Source organism: Stomoxys calcitrans, chromosome 2, assembly GCF_963082655.1.
Source record: "Stomoxys calcitrans chromosome 2, idStoCalc2.1, whole genome shotgun sequence".
In the NCBI taxonomy this organism is placed as follows: domain Eukaryota; kingdom Metazoa; phylum Arthropoda; class Insecta; order Diptera; family Muscidae; genus Stomoxys; species Stomoxys calcitrans.
The window spans coordinates 194,336,953-194,360,432 of NC_081553.1; the positions used below are offsets into that span (position 1 = coordinate 194,336,953).

Here is a 23,480-nt window from a genome sequence, read left to right on the forward strand (position 1 = left end):
TATATATAAAAATTATAGCTTCTTATATTCATTTGAACCTTATACAGAATTTTTTGCAAACATTTTTAAAGCTTTGTAATATAAAATTAAAAAAAAATGTGTATAAAAAAAAATATATATATATGCATATATTTTTATAATTTTTTTCGAAAAAATGGGTAAAGCCTAGTATGGCATATATAAAGAATATATTTTTACATAAAAAAAAATATTTTTTTTTTTATAATAGAATCTCTCTTAATATTTAGGAGTTCTTAGTAGAAGGAATCCAGATATCCAGAAAAAGAAATATTTTCACAATTTGTTATATATAATGTAAAAAAATACTATTTGGGGTTTGGTTATGGGGCCTGATAGGAAGACAAGAAATGAGGTGGAAAGTGGCTAAGTTTTTTTTGAATAACTTTTCCAGCCTGGAAGGCTTGTTGACTTGTTTATTTCCTTGAGTTTCCTAGTAAATTCAGTTACTCATCTTTTCTTTAGGCAAAAAATGTTTTTGAAGTATCCACACACTTGTTCCAAAATTTTATTGTTTTGAATTAAAACCAGCTATCTTGAAAAGTTTTTAATGTTTTAAGGCCGTATTCACAAAACTTAATGACTAAGTTTTCTGAATACCGATGTTATTTCTTAGCCCACTGCCTTCATGTTTAGGCCATTTTTCATTGCGGTACAAAGTAAAATCTTTACACAATCGTACATACATACATACCAATATTTATTTTTGGGGGGATTTGGGAGAGAGTTAAAAGAGCTGCTTTTCAAAATTTAATCAAAGCTTTTGCAATCGAATGAGAGAGAGAAAAAAAGAACTGTTTTTCGAAGTTGAATTTTATGATGTGTGTACATATGTATCTATTGACTAATTTGTGTTATGCTAGAAAAAAATAATAAAAAAACCCTTAATAAACAGAAAATGTACGAAAAATTGTAAGAAGAAAGTACCGAAAACAAAACATTGGCCCTGACACAAAACTGTGTGTGTGTGTGTGTGTGAGAGTCTCAATTCAATAACAGAGAACGGTTTGAATGCCATTTCATTGCCTAAATAAAAGTGCATACGAGGGTTGCCTTTTATATTTTGGGATTGTACAACCCTTGTGTTGCAATCTGCCAACTGGCAGCTCAATAGTAAAGCTTGACATTTTTAAGGTGATACGTATGCCATTTTCATTGCCTATGAAGCCATTCGTAAAAATACTGCATACGAGGGTTGCCTTTTATATTTTGGGATTGTGCAACCCTTGTGTTGCAATATTCCAACTGGCAGCTCTATACTAAAGCTTGACATTTTTGAGGTTATACATATGTCATTTTCATTGCCTATGAATCCATTCGTAAAAATAGTGCATACGAGGGTTGCCTTTTATATTTTGGGATTGTACAATACCTTGTGTTGCAATCTGCTAACTGACAGCTCTATAGTAAAGCTTGACATTTTTGAGGTTATACGTATGCCATTTTCATTGCCTATGAATCCTTTCGTAAAAATACTGCATACGAGGGTTGCCTTTATATTTTGGGATTGTACAACCCTTGTGTTGCAATCTGCCAACTGGCAGCTCTATAGTAAAGCTTGACATTTTTGAGGTTATACGTATGCCATTTTCATTGCCTGTGAATCCATTCGTAAAAATACTGCATACGAGGGAAGCCTTTTATATTTTGGGAATGTACAACACCTTGTGTTGCAATCTGCCAACTGACAGCTCTATTGTAAAGCTTGACATTTTTGAGGTTATACGTACTCAGAACGTTTTGACATGCGAGCGTTATTTGTATTGTTTACAGTAACTTCAAAAAATCATCTCGCCCAAAAAATGAAATTAAATCGTAAACATTTTCGTGCTATCATTTTTTACAACTTTCGACGTGGATTAACTCAACAACAGTGCATCGATGAACTTTATTCTTTTTTTGGCAAAGAAGCTTGTTGTTGTTGTTGCAGTTTGTTGTACACTGAGGCGGCAGCCCTTGCCGATGAAGGAATCCATCGGGTCAATCCGGTACGTACAACCGGCTGCCATGGGATGAAGCTCCATGAAGGACCTGTGTTTATCGATGGTATGGTGAAAATTCAACCGAGGTCGTAGATCACTCCAAGATGAATCTCGCGAAGGGCGTCCGATGTTGTTCCAAAGATCTGATGATGCTGTGTGTTGGATCCCACAAAACTTCTCAATAGCTCAAAAAAAAGCTCCTGTCGATTGAAGAAATGCTGCAAAAATATAAAACAACAGCATTTTTGAGCACTCAAAACTTTGATTTGATGAGTCATTTGCCGTATAGTTCAGACTTGACACCGAATGACTTCTTTTTATACCCACCACTGAAGGATGAGGGTATATTCATTTTGTCATTCCGTTTGCAACACATCGAAATATCCATCGAAATATAGGATCGGACCCTATAAAGTATATAGATCTAGACATGTCCGTCCGTCTGTCTGTTGAAATCACGCTACAGTCTTTAATAATAGAGATATTGAGCTGAAATTTTGTTCATGAGCAGGTTAAGTTCGAAGATGGGTTATATCGGACTATATTTTGATATAGCCCCCATATAGACCGATCTTCCCATTTAGGGTCTTAGGTCCATAAAAGCCACATTTATTATCCGATTTTGCTTAAATTTGGGACAGAAAATTCTGTCAGCCCCTTCGACATCCTCCTTCAATTTGGCCCAGATCGGTCCAGATATGGATATAGCTGCCATATAGACCGATGCGCCGATTTAGGGTCTTAGGCCCATAAAAGCCACATTTATTATCAGATTTTACTGAAATTTGGGGCAGTGAGTTGTCTCAGGCCCTACCACATTCTTCTTCAATTTGGCCCAGATCGGTCCAGATATGGATATAGCTGCCATATAGACCGATCCTCCGATTTAGGGTCTTAGGCCCATAGAAGCCACATTTATTATCAGATTTTGCTGAAATTTGGGGCAGTGGGGCACAATTGAACAATGACTTGTATTTATTAGTATTTGGTCCAAATCGGAACATATTTCGATATAGCTGCTATGGGCCATAAGGTATGCATTTTCACCGGATTTTGACGAAAGGTGGTTTACATATATACCCGAGGTGGTGGGTATCCAAAGTTCGGCCCACCTAAGTGCCGGTATCTGTTAGACGCGAAAGCCGGGCAATGACAAAGGAAATTGCTCCAACGTCTCATCATCTTCCCCGCATGCTCTACACATTCTATCACTTGCCGCACCGATTTTTCATAAGTAGCTCGACATCCTTCTAACTTCCTTTCAGTAATAGCCTCGTCTTCTCTCCCCATAGGGTTTTCGACGTCCTACCGACCGTTTCGTCTTAGATTTTTACGCCGATCAATTTCGCCCCATTTTTGGGCAACGATCAATTTTGCCCCATAGCCCATCCTTCGGTGGTGGGTATAAAAAAATGTCCATGTTATAATGAGCAAAATATCAAGGCCTTAAGTGGTCCGGGATCCTTTTGCCAGACTTTGGCCTTCCGAAAATTTGTACACCCTCCACCATAGGATGGGGGTATACTAATTTCGTCATTCCGTTTGTAACACCTCGAAATATGCGTCTAAGACCCCATAATGTCCAATTCCAACAACTGTGCTAAGTATGGTTCAAATCGGTTCATAACATGATATAACTGTCATATAAACCGATCTTGTATCATGAATTCCTGAGCCGCTGGAGGGCGAAATTCACATTCGATTTGACTGAAATTTGGCATGACGTGTTTCGTTATGACTTTCAATCACTGTGCTAAGTATGGTTCAAATTGGCCTATTACCTGATATAGCTGCCATATAAACCGATCTGGGATATTGACTTCGTGAGCCTCTAGAGGGCGCAATTCCTATTCGATCTGACTGAAATTTGGCATGACGAATTTTTTCATTTTAAAGTTTCGTCTCCAAAGAGACACAAAATTAAAGCTTGTAGGAACAGAACAACGATGATCGAGAGACCGGTTTACATGGGTGCTATATCAGGTAATAGACTGATTTGGACCGTACTTGGCACTGTTGTTGAAAGCTATAACAGAACTCTACGTGCAAAATTTTAGCCAAATCTGGCAAAAATTGTGGCTTCCAGGGGCTCAAGAAATCAAATCGGGCGAACGGTTTATATGGGGGCTATATCAGGTTATAGACCGATTTGGACTGTACTTGGCACAGTTGTTAGAAGACATAACAGAACATTATGTGCAAAATTTCAGCCAAATCGGACAAAATTTCTGGCTTCCAAGCTCTCAAGAAGTCAAATCGGGCGATCGGTTTATATGGGGACTTTATCGAAATCTGAACCGATATGCCCTATTTGAAATCCCCAACAACCTACATTAATATTAAGCATCTGTGCAAAATTTCACTCGGCTAGCTTTACGCGTTCGTCCGCTATCATGATTTCGACAGACGGACATGCTTAGATGAACTCAGAACGTCGAGACGATCAAGACTATATATATACTTTATGGGGTCTTAGACGAATATTTCGAGTTGTTACAAACGGAATGACTAAATTAGTACACCCTTATGGTGGTGGGTATGAAAATATCTTTGAATATTGAAAACCATACTAAAAGATATTGCAGACTTCAATCAGAGGCAGATTTTTTGTAGAGATTTGTGAATTTTTCAAGTTTTTTGGGGCTGTTAGGGCGAAATCATTAAATTTTTCAATTTTTGTTTGATCCTTGAATGGCTCTCGCCGCTGCTCCATGTGCCCAGATTCGAATCTTGGCCGGGCTCTGCCGAATTTATGATTTTTGAAGTTTTTTGCCTGTTAGGGCGAGATCATTAAATTTTTAAATTTTTGTATGTTTCTCTTTCAAGGCGAGCTGAATGATCGGAGATGCAAATGGAAAAGGAAAGTCTACGATAGCCTTCCTTTTCCATTTGCAACTCCGATCATTCAGCTCGTCTCGAAAGAAAAACAAACAAACATTGAAAAATTTAATAATCTCGCCCTAACATGCAAAAAACTTAAAAAATTAAAAATTCGGCAGAGCCCGGCCAAGATTCGAACCTGAGCACATGGAGCAGCGGCGAGTGCCATTGCCGTTGGCTTAGCGTTCGAAGCCATCAATAGAACTTCCAACAGATGAACAAAATCATGTGTAGTACGGAAGAGGTGTAATTTGTCACAGATAGAATGTCTGTCATTACACAAAAATACATGCATTGGGATAAGTACAGCTAGCAGACAGGGTTGTCGAGTGTGGTTAATGTGGTAATTGTATCATAGATGCGTTTTCGCTATTAATAACATACCAACGCCCGGCCCTTGAAGTCATCACACTTAACATGTTTGAAAAGTCTTCAAACCAAAGACGATCTCATCCCACTGTGTGTCTGTGGCTGCAGGTACACACACATACACACACACTGTGTTACCAAACTCCATACAGAAAAGTTATATAAAATTTTTGAAAAAAAAAAAATACGCAAATCTATAAAAATATTTTATTATTATTAATTATTATTATTATTATTGTATACATATAGAAAATACATAAAATGTATCTTATATGTATAGAAAGAACTATACATGTATTTAAAAGCCGATTACAAATCCATACAAATTCAGAACTACTACTACAACAACAACAACAACAACAAAAAACCCAAACTAAAAGAAGAAGAAGAAAACTATTAATTGTAACAATTTATTGTGATAGCAAAAACTCTGATGATGATAACAATTTTCGCTTAACTAAACCACAAATAAAATACCAAAAAAAAATGAAAGAAAAAAAACACAGAAATTCAAATTTTATTAAAAACAAAAAGAAACAACAACACAAATACCAATAATAGAAATTGAAGAAAAAAACACAAATAAATCCTGGGACGACAAGTTAAGAAATAGAACAAAAAACCAAATTTAAGAAAAAAAAAAACATTTTAACAAAATGTGTGTAACGGAAAAGATTGTAAAGAAAATCTAATACTATTTACATTAAATTCGTTTATTTTTTGTTAGAAATGTAAAGAAAAAAAAAAAAAAGAGTTGAAAACAAAAGACAAGAAAACGATATATGTGTAACCAAAACGAAAAACTGTAGCAATTACAAAAGAAAAAGGAGAAAAAGAAACATTTATTAACTCTATATCTATCTACTTATAAATATCTCTATCTATATATATATACATACATATATGTAATTATCAAATGGAAATAAGAATCAAACTATATATACATTCATATATATATATATACACATGAACAATATACTTCAATGTAAGCTGGAGACGGATGTAAAACGATGAAGAAAATTAAACGAAAAAAAAATAAATGAAAACACAAACACACGTCACAAATATGTAAGAAACGAAACAAGGAGGAGACAAAAGAAATATACATAAATAAAAAAAGGAAAGAAATAAATCAAAATGAAATGGTAATTGAATAAGTTTTATTTTTTGTGTTGTACGGCAAATCGAAAAGGAAGTTAAACCAATAGCAGGTAAATAAAATAGTTTTATAGAAAATTTAGTAAAAATTTCCTCAAAATTCTATCCAAACAAAAACCATAAAAGCAGCAAAAATTAACAGATTTTGCTGAAATTTTGACCAATTGTATGAGTCATTAAGGCTGATTATAGATAATATGGGATAATATTGGGTTGCCCAAAAAGTAATTGCGGATTTTTCATATAGTCGGCGTTGACATATTTTTTCAACGGCTTGTGACTCTGTAATTGCATTCTTTCTTCTGTCCGTTATCAGCTATTACTTTTAGCTTGCTTTAGAAAAAAAGTGTAAAAAAAGTATATTTGATTAAAATTCATTCTAAGTTTTATTAAAAATGCATTTACTTTCTTTTAAAAAATCCGCAATTACTTTTTGGGCAACCCATATTTGAGTAAACTGATCACATGATCCAAGACTAAGAGACTTTTCTAGAAAGTATAGGAGACTTTCCTTAGAAGCTTAGGAAATTTTCTTAGTATGTTTGGGAGATTTTCCTAGGAAGTTTGAGCGATTTTCCCAAGAAGTCGGAGAGACTATCGTAGAATGTCTGTGAGACTTTCCTAAAAAGTATGAAAGATTTTTTGAGCAAGTCCACCAGAAATTCTAGACATTTTCGAAGCAAAAGTGGAAGACTTCCAGAAATTCATGGAGACTTTCTCAGACAGCTCGAGAAATTTTCAGGGACACTTCCTAGAATATCAGGGAGAAAGACTTGGTGACTTTCCCAAACTGCCCGGGAGACTATCTCAGAATGTTTGGGCGAATTTTACAGAAAGTCAATGAGACTATCTCATAATGTTTGGGAAACAACTACTGAAAATATGGAAGACAATTCCACAAAAATCTGAGAAACTATCCCAGATGTCTGCAAGACTTTCACTGGAAGTCTGGGATACATTCATAGGAAGTCTTGGATTCTAGGATACATCCATAAGAAGTCTGGCAGTCTTCCACAGAAAGTCTGGCATTTTTCCAGCGGAAGTATGGCAGTCTTCCACAGGAAATCTGGCAGTCTTCCACAGGAAATCTGGCAGTCTTTCACAGGAAGTCTGGCTGTCTTCCACAGGAAGTCTGGCATTTTTCCAGGGGAAGTCTGGCAGTCTTCCACAGGAAATCTGGCAGTCTTCCACAGGAATTCTGGCAAACTTCCATAGGATGTCTGCCAGTCTTCCATAGGAAGTCTGGCAGTCTTCCACAGGAAGTCTGGCAGACATCCAGAGGAAGTCTGGTATTAAAACTACCATTTCCCAAAGGAGAGGGTATTAAAACTACACTTTCCCAAAGGACAAGGAATTAAAACTACCCTTTCCAAGGAAAAAGGTAAAACTACCCTTTCCCAAGGAAAAAGGTAAAACTACCCTTTCCCAAAGAAAGGGCAATAAAACTACCCTTTCCCAAAGTAAAGTGAATTAGAACTAGCCTCTCCCAAAGGAAAGGGTATTAAAACCACCCTTTCCCTAAGAAAAGGGAATCAGAACTACCCTTTCCCAAAGGAAAGGGTATTAAAACTTCCCTTTCGCAAAGAACAGGGTATCAAAACTACCCTTTCCCAAGATAATGAGTGTTAAAATTACCTTTTCCCAAAGGAGAGGGTATTAAAACAAGGGTATTTCCCAAGGTAAAGGTTATTACAATTACCTTTTCCCAAAGGAAAGGGTATTAAAATTACCTTTTCCCAAAGGAAAGGGTATTAAAATTACCTTTTCCCAAAGGAAAGGGTATTAAAATTACCTTTTCCCAAAGTAAAGGTTATCAAAACCACCCTTTCCCAAAGGAAAGGATATTAAAACCACCCTTTCCCAAAGGAAAGGGTATTAAAACATCCCTTTTGCAAAGGACAGGGTATCAAAACTACCCTTTCCAAGGTAAAGGGTATTAAAATCACTTTTCCCAAAGGAAAGGGTATAAAAATTACATTTTCCCAAAGGAAAGGGTATTAAAACTACCCTTTGCCAAAGAAAAGGGTATTAAAACAACCATTTCCAAACGAAAGGGGAATTAGAACTACCCTTTCCCAGAGGAAAGGGTATTAAAATTACCCTTCCCTATGAAAGGGTATTCAATCTACGGTTTCCAAAAGGAAAGGGTATTAAAACTAGCCTCTCTCAAAGGAATGGGAATAAAACTAGCCTCTCCCAAAGAAAAGGGTATATAAACTAGCTTTCCCAAAGGAAAGGGTATTGAAATTACCCTTTCCCAAAAGAAAGGATATTAAAACTACCCTTTCCAAAGGAAAGGGAATTAAAAACTACCCTTTCTCAAAGGAAAGGCTATTAAAACTAGCCTCTCCCAAAGGAAAGGGTATTAAAACTATCCTTTCCCAAAGGAAAGAGTATTAAAACTACGCTTTCCCAAAGGAAAGGGTATAAAAACTACGCTTTCCCAAAGGAAAGGGTATAAAAACTACCCTTTCCCAAAGGAAGGGGAACTAGAACTATCTTTTCTCAAAGGAAAGGGAGCAGAAGCTATCCTTTCCCAAGGAAGGGGTAACAAGATGACCCTTTCCCAAAGGTATGTGTATTAAAAGAGGGTATTAAGATTACATTTCCCATGTGAGAGGGTATTAAGATTACCTTTCCCAAGGGAGAGGATATTAAAATTGCCCTTTCCCAAGGGAGAGAGTATTAAAAACCCAAGGGAAAGGGTACTGCAACAACGCTTTTCTTTGGGAAAGGGTACTAAAATTACCTTTTCCTTTTGAAAAGGGTACTAAAATTAATCTTTCCCAAAGGAAAGGGTATTAAAGCTACACTTCATCAGAAGAAAGGAACTTCCTTTCCTTTGGGAAAGTGTACAAAAACTACTCTTTCTTTTGGAAAAGGGTACTAAAAGTACCCTTTCCCAAGGAAGGGGTACTAAAACAACTCCTACCCAAAAGAAAGGGCACTAAAATTACTTTTTTCAAAAGGAAAGAGTACTTAAACTTCCCTTTTCAAAAGGAAAGTGTACTAAAACTACTCTTTCTTTTGGGAAAGGGCACTATAACTACCCTTTTCTATGAGAAATGGTTTTTAAACTACCCTTTCCTTTGGGAGAGGTTACTAAACTAACCTCTCCCTTCGGAAAAGGTGCTAAAATTACCGTTTCCTTTGGGTAAGGGTGCTAAAGCTAAACCCAAAGGTAAGGCTACTTAAATTACTTTTTTCCAAAGAAAATTGCACTAGAACCACCCTTTCCTAAAGGAAAGGATACTAAAACTCCCTTTCCAAAAGGAAAGAGCACTTAAACTACCCTTCCCCCGAGAAAAAAACGAAGGAGGTCAGTCAGACTTTAAGACGAAGTCTGGAAGACTATCATAGTAAATCTAAGAGATATTAATAGGAAATCAAGGAGAATATTGTTGTATGTCTGGAAGGCTTTCATGGGAAGTCTGGGAGACTTTCGTATGAAGTCTAGGAGACGTTCATTGAAAGTCTGAGAGACTTTCGTTGTAAGTCTGGGAGACTTTCATAGAAAGTCTGGAGACTTTCATACAAAGTAAGGAGACTTTCATTCGAAGTCTGGGAGACTTTCATAAAAAGTCTGGGAGACTTTCATAGAAAGTCTGGGAGACTTTCATAGAACGTCTGGGAGGCTTTTTTGGCTTTCATAGAAAGGATTTCATAGAAAGTCTGGAGACTTTCATAGAAAGTCTGGAGACTTTCATAGAAAGTCTGGAGACTTTCATAGAAAGTCTGGAGACTTTCATAGAAAGTCTGGAGACTTTCATAGAAAGTCTGGGAGACTTTCATAGAAAGTCTGGGAGACTTTCATAGAAAGTCTGGGAGACTTTCATAGAAAGTCTGGGAGACTTTCCTAGAAAGTTTGGGAGACTTTCATAGAAAGTCTGGGAGACTTTCATAGAAAGTCTGAAAGACATTCGTAGATAGTCTGGAAGACATTCGTAGAAAGTCTGGGGGACATTCATAGAAAGTCTGGGAGACATCCATAGAAAGTGTGGGAGACTTTCGTAGAAAGTCTGGGAGTCTTTATTGGGAAGTCTGGGAGAATTTCGTCGAAAGTCTGATAGACTTCTGCAGGAAGTCTGGGAAACTTTCATAGGTAATCTTTGGGAGACTGTCATAGGAAGTCTGAGAAATTTTCATAGGAAGTCTGGGAGACTTTTATAGGATATCCGAGACATTTTTATGGGAGGTCTGGGAGACTTACCAAAGAAGTGTGGCACACTTTCCTAGGAAGTCTGGTATATTTTCTTGGAAAGTTTGGGGCAAAGTTCTTCAATCAACTTAACACAATCCATCCTCTAACACTTCCTTAATTCCTTCTTATGGATTCTCAGTTTCTCTCTATAGACGCCAAATTTTTCATCCTTTTACCGCTTCCACTGCCTGCTTTGAGCTCTTTTCTATTATTCGTTTTGAGTTTCCATGGATTCTTATTCCACTAACTTTTGGCCTCGCTCATTTTCTGCTTCCTGGTCGGTCAAGCCTCCTTGAAGGAAGAAATTATTCCACGCATTACTGTTTGTCCCAAGTCTTTTATGTGTTTTGCGCACAAAATCTTCACCAGAGCGTAACTTACTTTTTTTCAATTAACGCATTAAACTCCTCCCATCTCATCTCTACTGTAGAATTCATTACAAAAAAAAAAACCACATCAGATTCTCTTTTAAAAATTTTGTTATAGTCGCTATTATCAAGTCTTTAAATACAGATCTAAGAATTGAATGAGTATATCGGTCTCGACATTGCTAAAGGCCCCTTTAATGCCAATGGACTCTCTCAGTGTGTTAATCTTAGATAGAGGGAATAATGGATCGTCCGTAGTCGCTGGAGAACATTTTTTGACAGCAGCTAGGGTACGCTTTGTGAAGATCGACTTTGTGTTATGGCTCTCCACTGCGTTACTTCCCCGATCCTGTTGTAGGGGCTGCGACATCAAATGGACTAAACTCTCCAGATCGTGCATAGGTTTTGCGAATAGGTCTTGCAAGTTATGAAAATCTCTACTGCTGATGTACTTTCCGGAATAGGGTAACGTGTTGTGAAAGATCATTTTGACCTTCTGTCTCTCGGATTATTGGATTGCAAATCAAATGCCAGACCATCGCCCAGATTCGCAGTTTTTCGGGCACCAACATAAGCTCCACCAATCGTTTCATTATCTCCAACGGCACCTTATCGTCGTTGAAACTTAGATTTCACTTATAGATCTAAACGGATACCATGTCCATGTTAGCACTCGACCTGGACCTACCAGAGTACGGTCGGGAAATAATCCCACCTGATAGTCCGTTTTGTTTGCCCATGTTGTGTGGGATCCTGAATCCAAGAATGTTGTGTTGTCTGTCTAATGAGTATGGAGAGACACTATCCATGGCTGCTATTTTGTTAAGGGTAAACTTAGCCTTGCTCACAAATCTTCTTTTTTTTGATAGAAATTGGTTTGTGGACTTTTATTTTATTTGCTTACAAAGAATTCCACAAAATTAGTTTTTTTTAGAAAATTACATCAACTTCGATTTGAAAAAAAAACTGATTTTTTCCTTCCTTGGTCTATGCTTCTTTATGACTTAAAGAAGTCATTGACACTAATAACTTTGACATTCTTCTAGATATACAGCCAGCCCCATTCGTGCATGAAGGTGGGCAACTGCATTTCCTTGTAACCATTTCGCCGTTGCTAAGGTAAACAAACAAAAAAAAAGTTTGCCAGCGAACAAGAAAAAAGGCCATCTAAACATTCATTTAGTCAATCATAACCATCGATTTAATAAAAATTCATGGGAAAATATGCTTCATAGTCGGTAATTTTATGGGTTCCCCAATTGTCTGCTAATACTTGTGGTAGAGCAACTACAAAAATACAGGCAAATTAGGAGTATAAACAAAACAAATCGCTTTCGAAATCGAATTTAGGAATTGGGATTAGGAAATGAGTTCCACACCAAAATGGTATTGTCGCAATAAATCGCAACCAATGCAAACCTTTGCTGAACTCTCAAAGCTGGGCAACGAATTGAGGCGCATAACCAAACGTTTGGTCATAGATGTCAAGGTGGACATTTTTACGGAACATGTAAGTGATTGAGGAAGCTGTTCGTTTGTCTTGCCACAAATTTAATGTCGTTTTGTTTGTAACTTTCTAGGACTCTTTACTGGAGGAATGCGAAAGAATTGTGGAACAATATTGGAGTTTAAAGGATCAATCGAACAACAAGGAATTTCAATCCTTATCGAAGAAGATCAAACGTAGTCCTTATAATGCTTTGCTAATGCAAAAGTTTCGCACTATTATCGCGGTGAATGATCGACGTTTTTGTCAACTGACTTTTGTGCTGAAGAAGACGGTGAGTTGTTGTTTTAACATAATTGGTGGAAATGTTAAGTGGCCAGATGTCAAGGTGACCAGGTCTTGCCAATGTCATATTTGCCTTGCAAGCAACAGAAATTACGAAACTGAGTTAACATTTGGGAAATCGGTCTTATAATCGACAAGTTTTTAGGTCGCCAAGAGCGGAGATAACGAAGACCATGTTGAGGGTTGTGATGAAAACACATTTTCCAAAGAATGCAATGGGACACAAAGAGACACCGGAATCTGCGAACAATGAGTTCGATCGGAGACTTATCATTACGGACATTTTGATAAAGAGTATTAGTATTAGTATTAGTATTAGTATTAGTATTAGTATTAGTATTAGTATTAGTATTAGTATTAGTATTAGTATTAGTATTAGTATTAGTATTAGTATTAGTATTAGTATTAGTATTAGTATTAGTATTAGTATTAGTATTAGTATTAGTATTAGTATTAGTATTAGTATTAGTATTAGTATTAGTATTAGTATTAGTATTAGTATTATTATTAGTATTAGTATTAGTATTAGCATTAGTATTAGTATTAGTATTAGTATTAGTATTAGTATTAGTATTAGTATTAGTATTAGTATTAGTATTAGTATTAGTATTAGTATTAGTATTAGTATTAGTATTAGTATTAGTATTAGTATTAGTATTAGTATTAGTATTAGTATTAGTATTAGTATTAGTATTAGTATTAGTATTAGTATTAGTATTAGTATTAGTATTAGTATTAGTATTAGTATTAGTATTAGTATTAGTATTAGTATTAGTATTAGTATTAGTATTAGTATTAGTATTAGTATTAGTATTAGTATTAGTATTAGTATTAGTATTAGTATTAGTATTAGTATTAGTATTAGTATTAGTATTAGTATTAGTATTAGTATTAGTATTAGTATTAGTATTAGTATTAGTATTAGTATTAGTATTAGTATTAGTATTAGTATTAGTATTAGTATTAGTATTAGTATTAGTATTAGTATTAGTATTAGTATTAGTATTAGTATTAGTATTAGTATTAGTATTAGTATTAGTATTAGTATTAGTATTAGTATTAGTATTAGTATTAGTATTAGTATTAGTATTAGTATTAGTATTAGTATTAGTATTAGTATTAGTATTAGTATTAGTATTAGTATTAGTATTAGTATTAGTATTAGTATTAGTATTAGTATTAGTATTAGTATTAGTATTAGTATTAGTATTAGTATTAGTATTAGTATTAGTATTAGTATTAGTATTAGTATTAGTATTAGTATTAGTATTAGTATTAGTATTAGTATTAGTATTAGTATTAGTATTAGTATTAGTATTAGTATTAGTATTAGTATTAGTATTAGTATTAGTATTAGTATTAGTATTAGTATTAGTATTAGTATTAGTATTAGTATTAGTATTAGTATTAGTATTAGTATTAGTATTAGTATTAGTATTAGTATTAGTATTAGTATTAGTATTAGTATTAGTATTAGTATTAGTATTAGTATTAGTATTAGTATTAGTATTAGTATTAGTATTAGTATTAGTATTAGTATTAGTATTAGTATTAGTATTAGTATTAGTATTAGTATTAGTATTAGTATTAGTATTAGTATTAGTATTAGTATTAGTATTAGTATTAGTATTAGTATTAGTATTAGTATTAGTATTAGTATTAGTATTAGTATTAGTATTAGTATTAGTATTAGTATTAGTATTAGTATTAGTATTAGTATTAGTATTAGTACTAAGAAAATCCAGGGTGGCTTTGAGCTTCTCAGTAAACAACATAATCAGCCTGGCACCCAGACCATCAACTTTTAAGCCATTTTTGCTATTGCTTTCAAAAATCATGGAATTTGATATGCAGAATTTTGTTTTGTAAATTTCTCCAATGCTGAGAATAGAAAGTGAAATTTCCTGGTTTCTGCCATGGGAATGTTTTTACTTCGTACTTTACTTCGTACATAGGATATGGTGTGACTTGAAGAAGAAATTCATCATTGGGTGGCAGTATGCCAACATTGGTCATTTTATGTTGCTCACAGTAATTCAAAAGCAAGGCCTCCCAAGGTTGTTTAGATGTCAAGTTTCATAAGAGAAACAAAATCCTAGTTTGCCTCATATAATCCAATAAAAGGACCAATATCTCCAGTAAATCAAGGTCCCAATGGTTTTCTACAATAGCTATGGCCAAGATATTGTTACGAAATTTCTGCTTGTAGTTTAGTAGTGGATAAGCAGGATTTATAAGAATTTTGGGTATGACACATTCATGGATGGCTTGTCTTGCAGGGCAACCAAACTTTTGTCGATCTATCTCCAATATACTCTCAATGTGTTGTTCTATTTCGATTTCCTTCAAAAGAGCGCCATACTTTTGCCGATCTATCACCAATATACTCTTCAAGTGATGTTCTTTTTCGCTTTCCTTCAAAAGGGCTCCATAGAAGGATGTTCCATTGAAGGCTTCATCCTTGTGTACATCAATTGCCATACAATTTTTAATGGCTAGTACAAATTTACATGCTAGCCATATTTTAAGTAGCTGCGAAGTTTTTTGCTGCTGGGCTGTATACATTTGAATAAGTAAAAGTATTGTATGTCCTGCCCAAGGATTAGAGACTTGCTGGGAGTCAATTGGTTAGTTGCAACAGAAATTCTCACACTAATTCCAAATTTTTAATAACATTAATAACTATAATTGACAGCTTGTCGATGATTTATGTTGAGGGAATGAAAGTCCTACGTTCTTATTAATGCCTCTGCAACTGCAAGAATTAGTGGCCAAAGGGCCAAAGGGAAATGTGCTGTTAATAGTCCTGCGAAGTGTGATTTGTTAGGTTAAAACAAGTAAAAAGATATTAAGTTCTGCCGGGACGAACTTTGGATACCCAACACCTCGGGTATATATGTAAACTACCTTTCGTCATAATCCTGTGGAAAATATTGGGTTGCCCAAAAAGTAAATGCGGATTTTTCATATAGTCGGCGTTGACAAATTTTTTCACAGCTAGTGACTCTGTAATTGCATTCTTTCTTCTGTCAGTTATCAGCTGTTACTTTTAGCTTGCTTTAGAAAAAAAGTGTAAAAAAAGTATATTTGATTAAAGTTCATTCTAAGTTTTATTAAAATGCATTTCCTTCCTTTAAAAAAATGCGCAATTACTTTTTGGGCAACCCAATACATATTTTGTGCCCCCAAAGCTGCTTTATCGAAATATGGTTCGATTTGGACCGAATTCTAATAAGTACAAGTCGGGCGCCTTAAGTCCAACAAGCAAAAATGTGCCAAGGGAACCCACCACCATTGATTTGACTTAAACATTGCACAAATATACGTAGCTGTTTCTTTGAAATCAGCTACAAATTTAAGTTTCTTGTGGTCGTAGAAAACTAATCGGTAGCCGGTTTTAATAGGAGCTATCACAGAAAATCAAAACAATAAAAACCGTTTAAAAAGTTAAGGCAAAATGTGGTATGCAAAATGCATTAAGCATGCTACAGTGATAGCGATTTCGGTCTTACCAAAGGCCTCATCAGACTATTTTGAAACTAAAAGATTACATGTTTCCACCTACTCACTGATTAAGTGTCAGTGCTATGGAAGAATGATTTTACCATAGTATTATAATGATTCTACCATAGATCCCTTATCAGTGAGTATGTGGAAACATGAAACTTTTAGTGGCAAAACAGTCTGATGAAGCCTTTGGTAAGGCTGAAATCTCGAACGTCTTTTCGAAGAAAACGTTGGGTCTTGATGGTTGACCTTTTCTTAGAGCGCAGTAAGAAAAAATTTAATTGCACTGGTCATTAATTGGTCCGGCAGGTTGGGTTAAATCTGATCCATGAAACTGTGGACGTACTCCTAAACCAGTATTCGGTTTTGATGTGCGCTCTTAATACTAGAAAGTAACATCGAAAAAGAAAGTCTAAGTCAGGAATTCCTTGCTACTTACAAAATCTTTTATTGTTTTCCATACTACGTCCCTAAGTTTATTCATGTCTGGTATTGTGTCCCCACCTAAGTATGGGTGTCTATTGGCCCCGAAAGCCGGACAATGACAAAGGAAATGCTCCAACGTCTCATCATTTTCCCCACATGCCCTACACATGCTATCACTTGCCGCAGCGATTTAACATTAGTGAGCTCGTAGTCCTATGTGTCCCATCATGATACCAATAGCTAAGCTATACTGACCTCCTTCATCTCCTTACAATCTGTATCCCACCATAGGATTTTCGCCGTCCTACCGACCGTTTCGCTGTTCCACAGGGCTACATGCGCATTCGTCTCCCACGCTCTTAAGTCGGACTGGGTCGACTCGAAAGGCTTCGGGTTAAACAAGTTTATTAATGCAGGCCTCTGGTCTTCACCGCCAAATCATCTGCCCTTTCATTCCCCCTTATTCCGTTATGGCCCGGCACCCAAACTATGCGGATTTTGCCATCTTCAGAGAAGGCATTAATCTCCTTCTTACACTGTAAGACTGTTCGTGACTTCACCGTCCTGGTTGTTATTGCTCTTACGGCCAGTTTACTGTCCGTAAAGATGTTCGCACTGGACGCCCTCGCGTTAGTACCGCACCACCTCAAGCATTCCATGATTGCCCGGATCTCCGCCTGCAGGACCGTATTATGGACAGGCAGTCTATAACAGATCTCAGTACCTGGGTTGTCAATGTTGACCCCCAGCTCCACTGTGTTGTATAGCTTTGATTCATCGGTGTAACATGATCTTCCAAATGGCAATACAAGGGTTTCGTCTGTTCAAGACTGTGCCGCTGGCAGCAGTGCCTCGCACTCGACCTCAAGATTTATCTTATGTATCCGATCGGAAACCTCTTCCATTCCTTTCAGGTTTCCTTTCGTCGCCTCGATTATACCGCGATGATATAAGCTGCTTCCATCCTCAATCCATTCTCCCATCGCTTTAAGTCTCATAGCCGCAGTGGCTGCCTCACACTTAATCTGTATGTCAATGGGTCGGATGTCTAGAATGGTCTCCAGTGCCCTAGTCGGCGTGGTCCTCATTGCTCAGCCTCTCAGCTCATCTCTCCATAGCAGTCCACCAAACTACTGAGGAGTAAGTAAGTATTGGTCTAACCACGCTCCTGTAGAGTAAGTGGACTATCGTCGCATGCAGACCCCATTTCGAGCCTACGGCCCATCTACATAGCGCCCAACATTTGTGAGCCTTCTCAGTACGCTCTTGAATGTGACATTCCAATTCAGTTTCCTGTCCAAGATCACTCCTAAGTATTTGACCTGACAGATATTGAAATCGTTCTCTTGAGGAAACGTGGTGCATCAAATTAGTCTTTCTCGTGAACAACCAGATTTCAGTCCTCTCTGGGTTAGCATCGAGACCCCTGGGTGTAACTCAGTCGAATGCCATCTGCAGGACCATTTCGGTCCTTCTGCATAGACCGGGGTTCGAGAGTGACTTAACAGTAGGCCATAGGTTACCTAAACGGGTACCTAAGTTACATTGCTCCAAGTGTTCCAGCCACAAATTCCGCTATGTTCATTTATTGCCCTGTTAATTTCAAGACTCAGCTCGCTGTGGGGTCAGTACCACTGCCAGCACCGCGAAATTGGGACGCACTTGGAGTATTCTACCAGCTGGTATTAAGTGAGCGGCTGCTGCTTTAATGATGTCTCAGAATTTCCTCTCGGCAACTTGTACAACTTGCTTCAGTTCACTGAAGCGGCAGTTGTGAGAATTATGGGGAGGTGATCTGATTCCAAAGAAATGACGGCTTGCCATGTCAAGTCACTAAGAAGATCAGGGGACCCAATGAAAATATCTGGCGTGCTGCTGCACTCCCTCGTAATCGTAGTGGAAGCATTCCCCATTTACCGTACAAAACGTGGAGCCTTCGATGTGCTCTATCAAAGCTATGCCCCGCTGGTCATTACCTGGGGAAGAATGCCATGAAATGTGATGAGCACTAAAGTCTCCTTGAATCAGGAGATTATGGCCAGACAGTAGGCGACTAATGTCGGGTCTGTAAACTTGGTCATTAATTGGGACACAACAACCAACCGGCGGTATGTGCACGTTGCATAGTTCTATATCGGCAATACCGGAACCTACTGCAATCCCCATATACCCTATGTTGGGGTCACTAGCGCCGAGCAAATCGAAATAGGTCTATACTGCACGGAATGGTGTACCAGGAAAGCCTATCCCTCACCTTCACTCCTTAAGCGGTCTTTACGTAGCACATTGCAATAGAGACGACTGTGTAGGTGGCAGCTATTGGTTAGGTTTGTCTCCCGGCCTTTTAGTGGTGGTCTGCCACCAAACTCACTTAGACGTTTTCGTCCATTGTGATACCACAGGAACAGAAGAAGGAAGATGACTTCTAGTTCCTACCAATGAACCATCCAGATCGCTTTAAAAGGCCCAATAACTTGCGAATGTTCTCATCCGCTAAATCAGGCAGGTTCTCAAAGAAATGAGAACCTAAAGTGGAACTCCTTCTGACTGCTAGTGCGGGACATACACACAATCTCTGCTTCTTAGATGTCCTCACAGCTTCAGCAAAAGTCATTGCTGGCAACCTTCAGTCTGTCAGTATTTTTTCCAATTAGACAGTGACCTGTCATGACGGGCACAATGACTGAGACGTCTGTTCTAGCCAGTGAGAGCAAAGCAGTAGACCTCTTCAAGTCCAGATTAGGCCACATAGTTTTGGAGTGCTCACAGCCCCCTCTTTGTGACCATCTATTATTCGTTGTCCTTCGGGAATGGTCCTGAAAACTTTGCTTACATGTCGGTAGAGGCATATCCACAGATTCCTGTATGCCTGGTAAGTGTAGGGTAGTTCCTAGTCTCGCAATTCCCTGGTATATCTCTGTGGCCCTGTACCCAAAACAGAAGAATTTTGACCTTTTCAGCCATCTCGTTGAGTTTTCTGCGACAGTTGAGGGCGGTTTTGTGTTCAGAAATAAGTTCTCCAGGAATTTAATGGCTGCCTGGCTGTCTGAGAAGATGCCAATCGTCGTTATGACATTATATCTTAGCCATTCCACCACTTCCTTAATTGCAAGGATCTTTGATTGATACACACTGCAGTGGCATTGAAATCTTTTCGATATGACCAGTTCTAGTTCTTTAGAGTACACCCTTAAACCCACCAGGTCGTTTAGCTTGGAACCATCCGTATAGAAGTCAATGTAACTTTTGTTACCAGTGATATCGTAGTTCCAATCGGTTCTATCAGGAATGGTGGGACAGTAATTTTTATCAAAAAGCAGCTTAGGTAGGGTGTAATCCACACTGCCTGGAACATCGGTATTGTGTCAAGGATAACACAGTGTCCGTAGCCGCAGCATAACCAATGAGAAGCTTCTTTAACCTCACGGCGGTGGTTGCTGCAATTTGTCAAACCACAATGTCCAGAAGCATAAGATGTGGCATTAAATTCAGTGCATCAAATGGTGCCGTCCTCAGTGCGGCTGTGATGCACAAACAAGCCATTCTCAGGATCCGGTTAAGTATTGAGCAGCAGGTGGACTTTTGAAGCGTCGTCCACCAGACCACAACACCATATAGCATAATAGGTCTGACAATTGCAGTAAATACCCCATGCATGACACGCGGTCTCAACCCCCAACTATTGGCAATGGCTCTCCTGCAGGTGTATAGGGCAAGTGTTGCTCTTTCACCAATATGTTCGTTCTCGGCAGACCCCTCCCATGCGGTAATATATGCAACAGCAACACCCCAGCATCAACCAGGGCTGCAGAGTCTAGTGCTCGACTCCGAACCCAGTTTGGAGCCTAAGTCGGAGTCGAATCCAGATTGGCTAGCGTGCTCACCTCCGAATCTAACTCCGACTTCGACTCTGATTGACTTCGCAGCCCTTGTTGATGCTGGGGTGTTGCTGTTGCATATATTGCCGCATGGGAGGGGTCTGGCGAGGACGACGCTACTGTTTACGTTTGCACAGCACCTTGCATCATATTCAGTGGGACTATATTCCCGTAGTGACGTAGGGCAAGAGCAAAATCGGAAATTTACCCACTCAGAGCACCGGTTATACCTCACCGACACCGACCGACAGTGGAGGTGGTTCTGGCAAACCCTACAGAACCAGGGTCCAGGGTTATTTCCAACCCAGGCACGGACTAGAAACCTGTGGAGAAAACACTCCTGGATGTGCCTGAGCAATTCACTGGATATCCTACTTTTTATCGTGCCATACACTTTAGGCTCCATATTTTTGAGCAAAAAGCAGGTAAGACTTTCACATTTGTCGTTCTTTGGAGAAGCATAGCTCGCCTTTCAGGGCTAGGATATAAACATCCCCCTTACCTCCTGCCAGATTTTTGGAGTATATGCAAGCCCCAGACATGCTGAGTTGCCAGGTAGTCCGCCTCCTGTTGGTGTAACGCCGGAAATATTCCATCAGGTCCGGGTGACTAAAATGATTGGAAGCTGCTCAAGGCTTCCTTTACTATAGAGTCCTAAGTGTGGAGCCTTCCATCAATCGTATCGTACCTAGATTTCGTTTTCTTCGTTTGTTCCGTTGAATCCTATGGAAATGTAAAACCTTAACATGTTCTCCGTCAAGTAAAAATCTTAACATGTTCTCGGTTGTCCCCGCTCACACTCCCATGTCATCCATCAAAGTGGGCATAGGTTGTTTTAAAGAGAAACTTTTGCATCTTGGCAGAGTCAAGAAAAAAAAGGACAGACAGCAAAGAAAATCGCCTTCTATGCTACCGTGGCACAGAGGTGAGCATGTCCGCCTATAAAGCCGGATGCCTGGGTTCAAATCCTGTCATTGTTAGCGGTGGTCATCCCCTTTATAATGCTGGATTCATTTGTTAGGTATCCTGTCATGTTAAAACTTTTTTGCCAAGTGGTCTCGCTATGCGGCACGCAGTTCGGACTCGGCATAAAAAAGGAGGCACCTTATCATTGAGCTCAAACTTTAATCGCACTGCAGTCATTGATATGAGAGAAGTACCCCCTTTTCCTTAATGGAATGTTCATGGGAAATTTAGTGGTAGTAGTCTGCATTGTCTGTAGTATAGAATCGCCAAGAAAAACTCCAAACTTCAAAAAGAAACTAAAAAATAATTTTCTCTTTATTGTTGTCGAATTGTTGTTGTTGTTGAGCTGTTTTTATCACTTTCTGCTTTCGTCGACGAATTTGATTACTTCCCCATTTACGTTTCCTTAGAAAATAGTGCAACATTATCTCGCCCACAAAGGTGAATGCACTGCCGCACAAACCCACCAAAATAATCATCCAAACCCAGTGGAAATCATCCAAATTCAGAGTTCGATTGCGTGGCTTTGGTGCACCACGACTAAAGGGGATCTGCTTGTATTTCACCAAATCCACAAACAGGCTGGAATACCATTGGTTTTGGAGGCCAACCGTATAGGTTTGAAATATGAAATGCTCAATGGCTTCTTTAAATTCTGAATTTACCTCCAAGGGTATGCCCGAGGGTAATATGTCGTATAGGGTGAGACCTGGAGGGGCGCAGAATAAACGTTGACCCATATACAACTGTTGCTGTTCATAAATACCCCACAAGGTGGAGGAAATGGCATAGCCATAAGAAGTATTCAAAGAATTTCTAGTCTCTCTGTAGAGTGTGTTATTGTCGGTGTAGACCAAGACATTCTCCATGGGCTTTAAACGGTTGGTGTCCACCAAACTTTTGGTATCCAATGTGTTAAAGAGAATTTTTCTATTGACCCTGTTGAGATCCTCGAACGTTTCGATTTCCTTGTGAAAAGGCAATGAGGTTATCATAGTGTTGAGATGAGCCGTAAAGGAGGTGGACAAGTTGAGGCCAAATAGAAATAGCAGCAGATACATCAGCTTTTGGGCAAACCAGGCAGTGCTGATCAAGGAGACGGCTTGGCCCAGCAAACCCGGTATGATCTTATCGTTGAGCAGCAGATTTATGGGTTTTAGATAAATGCCACCACACACTTTGTTCATCACCGAGTGTAGTAGGGAAAATACCAACATGGCCAGAAGAAAAATGGCCGTAACTTCCTTGGTTGTCAGCAGGGTGTAGATCTCTTTGATGTGCATACGCTGGCCACATGGCACTGTGACCAGCCATTTTCCCACTAGGAAGGGATAGGGCATTATCAGCCAATGGGAACCATTAAAATCGGGCCTAAACATCATGGGAATATTGATTAAACCCTTAGCCGTTAGAGTGGTCAACTCGGCCCAATGCATACCCTTATGTAGGGTCTCATCCTCCAGGGGCATATAGTACCTCAGGCTGGCATTGTAGTGTTCAGCAAATAGCATAACTAGACGAGCAGCCAAACCATTGAGCTTCCATTTGCCGGGGCCATCGTAAAATACCATGGAATTCGTAATGGATTGATCGGGCATGGTTATGATGGACATATTGTGAAAATTACGCCAATGTGGGGGATAGAAAGAGTGATTGGCCTCTCCTTGCCAGGTGAATGATTGCAGGTGATACCAGGGATAGGGTTTGACGGCATGATAGGTGATGTCCAGCGAGTCCCCTACAGCATTACTCGGAAAGAAAATGAGCACATTGGTCATTTTGTAGTTTTCCAAGTTTTTCAATAAATTGGCATTAAATTTTTCTCTTGTCTCCAGGTGCGGTGCCATCACCATTAATATACGCGTCTGTCTTATAAAATTCAAACTTCTGGCCAATGTTCGCCATAGCTCCGATTGCCACTTTTCTTGTAGAACT

At 38.3% G+C, this 23,480-nt stretch overlaps 1 protein-coding gene across 1 annotated transcript in view; it reads left to right on the forward strand.

The window, feature by feature from the left end:
* Nucleotides 1-12,342: 12,342 nt before the first annotated feature.
* LOC106088669 (uncharacterized) overlaps nt 12,343-23,480 on the forward strand; it is a 30,942-nt gene continuing 19,804 nt past the window's right edge. The window contains exons 1-2 of the mRNA XM_013254303.2: nt 12,343-12,486; nt 12,557-12,757. Of these exons, the coding sequence (XP_013109757.2) occupies nt 12,343-12,486; nt 12,557-12,757 (345 nt within the window). The remainder of the gene's footprint in view (nt 12,487-12,556; nt 12,758-23,480) is intronic.